Source organism: Poecilia formosa, unplaced genomic scaffold (assembly GCF_000485575.1).
Source record: "Poecilia formosa unplaced genomic scaffold, Poecilia_formosa-5.1.2 Scaffold288, whole genome shotgun sequence".
Lineage (NCBI taxonomy): Eukaryota > Metazoa > Chordata > Actinopteri > Cyprinodontiformes > Poeciliidae > Poecilia > Poecilia formosa.
Genome location: NW_006800227.1, coordinates 806,924 through 810,233, shown reverse-complemented (window position 1 = coordinate 810,233; position 3,310 = coordinate 806,924). Strand labels below are relative to the sequence as shown.

Sequence of the window (3,310 nt, the reverse complement as noted above, 5' to 3'; positions counted from 1 at the left end):
TATGTTAAAGACTAGTCATCATGTAATATCTAAATTACAGTTTGTGATCCGTAACAGTCTTATCTTTACTCAAAGTACTGTTTAAAGTTGGATTTAAAAGTATTAGTTTTAATTATGTTTGTGTGTAATCTATTTGTTTATGTCAGATTGTAATTTATATTTTGTATTAATTCTTTAAATATAAAATTAAATATATTGTTCATTAAATAAAGTTTCAGTTTATAAAATTCTGGATTTTTACCGAAGAATCCTTTTTGCCTTTAAATTAATGACTGGTTATGTAAAATGGTTTATGAAACCTTAGAGAACACTCTTAAGGTAATATAACAGGATTAAATCAAGCTGCTGTTTGATCTGTTTTTGTCCTGGAGCCACGAGGTTTAATTATCGCCATCTTGCTTTCTCTGCTGGAGATCCATATCTATGAGAAGTAAAGTATATTATTTAAAATGTATGTTAAAATATACACTAGTATTTTGAGCATAATGTGCTTTTTAATGTTGATTTGAATAAATAATGTATTTTTCAGTGATTGTCTTCATAACTGTTGCCATATTTTTAAATGTCAGCTTTAATTAAAGCATCTAAGGATCCTTGGAATAACAGTAAAACATGAGTTATTTTACACAAATTGAGATTTTTCCTTTCTTTAATATCAGAATTAGACATTCTAAAAAAGGTCACATTAATTACAATTTTAAAAATTAAAAGTATTTTTTAATTAGTGTGAGTCATTATTCTAATCTCAATTGTAATGTTTTCATTAGTTATTAATTCTGCATTGACAGAGAAAATACATCTTTATGGACGTTTCATGCATCTTTCATTTACTGTATCCAGAGATAACACTGCAGACGTTCTACAACACTGTAATGTGATACAAAAACAAACCAGAAATTTATTTTAAATTCTAGGGATATTTAAATTAAAGTCAAAAGTCCATAATTTAGTTGAGTCGCCCAAAGTCTTCTGTTGTTAAGAGCTTTGGATTTCTGATCCTTTTCAGTTTTGTTGACCTCAGTCAAATTAGTTTCCCTCTTTCTGATCTTGATGTATCTGCAGGTTCCTATGAACACAAAAAGCTCTTATGAAAATATGACAAACCTTTTCAAGCAGTTGTCATGTTTTTTTCTTTCAATATTTGTAATGAAAATGTCTTTGCAGGAAAGTCTTCTGTAATGTGGACCACAATTACTCTCCTCTTCTCACTACTCATCTCTTCGGTGACCTTTTATGTTGTCACTTCATTGTAAGGCAGGATGGACCTTTTATCACAATACAATCAGTTATTACCAAGTCAAAACAACACATAACTGTTCCTCTGAAATATAAAATAATTCACTGTTTAACTTTACAGCTGAATCTCATTCTAAACAACTACAACCTGATATAAAACATTAGATTGTTTTACAAACTAAAACGATATCCAAAAAATTACAATATACGTTCCAGCATGGTTCTTTTGTAAAATTCTATGTACCTTTGATAACTGACTCCAAACCCATATTATTATTTTTTTAGTCTGATGAAATATTCTCATCAAAAATTCCGCGTTTCTTCATAATTATTAGGCATAAAAGGTATGAAAACATCCATCTGTGTGTAATTATTATATATAATGTCTGTGTTTGTTCAGAGGAAATTCAAGGCGGAAAATTCAAGGCGGAACTAAACATCATTTACAGTTTCTTCAGTACAGCCAAAGTGAAACACACGGAAAACTACGGAGCACACGAGGTAGCGTTAGCTTCTCTTGGAAGGTAGTTTGGAAACAGGTTTGGTGTTTTAGTTAAATATTTCCGTGTTTTCAGTAAAACTGTCTTCAGTTCAGCCTCAGAGAGAGTTTATCAACGAGCAGGAAACTCCTGCTGAAGAAACATTTACAGAGATGAAAGAAATCAACGTTAAGATCGAGGAAAAGATGGAGGATCAGCGCAGACTGCTGGATTTTACCAGGATACCGAAGATCATCTTACACCGGATAGGTACGAAACACCTTCACGATTTACTGATTAGTCGGGTTAAAGAGAGATGAAGAGAACACAACGATATAAATAATGGTTTTGTTCGGAAAGCTATTTAAATAATCCGCTCAAATTGTAAATATTAAACAATGATTTATGTTAGACATGTCATCATATAATATCTAATTTACAGTTTGTGTTCCGTAACGGTCTTGTCTTTACTCAAAGTACTGTTTAAAGTTGGATTTATAAGTATTAGTTTTAATTATGTTTGTGTGTAATCTATTTGTTTTTGTTTAGCTTTTGTTCATGTCAAATTATAATTTCTACTTTATTCATTTTTTAAATATAAAACTAAGTATAATTTTCATTAAATTAATTTTCAGTTTAGAGAAATTCTGGATTTTTACCGTAGAATAATTTTAGCTTTAGATTAATCAATTATTAATCAATTAATAATTGATTATAAAATAGTTTATGAAACCTTCAGGTCTGAAAACCAAATATTTTTATTTTGACATTGCCTCAAATGAGGCCTGTCTTCAAGCCTATGTTGTATAGATGACTCAACCCTGAACAGAAATATTTTACACTAACAGATTATAGAAATATTGTTTTGAGGTTAGAAAACATAGATGTTTTTATTATTTATTCAAGTTGAAAAGCTTTATGTTCCTTTTTAATAAGAAACCCAGGGATTTTCCCAGTGTATTTTTGGAAACCTGCTCTGTTAAGCTGAACTTAACAGAGTCTTTCTCAATGCAAAGCGCCGACAGGTCTGCAATTGCAACATCCGCCAGAGCGTCGTTGAGGCGCATGGACCATTCGAGGTTCTTACAACTTTAACTGTTGTTCCTGCAGTAATAAAGTACAGATGTTTATTACTGCAGGAACAATGCAGTAATACACATCTGCACCACTTACTGCAGCAAATCAGGATCAGAAAGAAGACATGAAACCAAAACCAGCAACAGGGTTTAAAATACTTATTTTCCTTAACGTGCATTAGAAAACAAGCTGTTCTATGCATTAAATGTTTTCAGCATAGAATTATGTGTAAGACTCTAAGGTAATATAACAGGATTAAATCAAGCTGCTGTTTGATCTGTTTTTGTCCTGGAGCCAAGAGGTTTAATTATCGCCATCTTGCTTTCTCTGCTGGAGATCCATAGTATGTTTTGACTGGTTTCTAGATCCCTTCCAGTCAGACAGACTAAAGTGGTTCAGTTAATTTTTATACTTATGAATTTATCATTTTAGTCTTTGGATCACTTGAAAAGGCTCTAAGTGATTAAAGCGAAGGAATCAGTCTCTTACTCACATTTAAAAGCTTTTGTTTTATCTCT

At 31.2% G+C, this 3,310-nt stretch overlaps 1 protein-coding gene and 1 pseudogene across 6 annotated transcripts in view; both read left to right on the top strand.

Annotated features, from left to right (window-relative positions):
* Positions 1-3,310, top strand: part of LOC103151668 (oocyte zinc finger protein XlCOF6-like) — a 52,258-nt gene that overhangs the window by 17,784 nt on the left and 31,164 nt on the right. For 3 of the 6 annotated variants that reach the window (XM_016681640.1, XM_016681639.1, XM_016681637.1), the window contains exon 2: positions 1,894-1,985. The exons of the other annotated variants lie outside the window; for them this stretch is intronic. In XM_016681640.1, coding sequence (XP_016537126.1) covers positions 1,894-1,985 — 92 coding nt within the window. The remainder of the gene's footprint in view (positions 1-1,893; positions 1,986-3,310) is intronic. 6 annotated transcript variants of the gene reach the window in all.
* LOC107838635 (zinc finger protein OZF-like) overlaps positions 1-3,310 on the top strand; it is a 29,772-nt pseudogene that overhangs the window by 10,000 nt on the left and 16,462 nt on the right.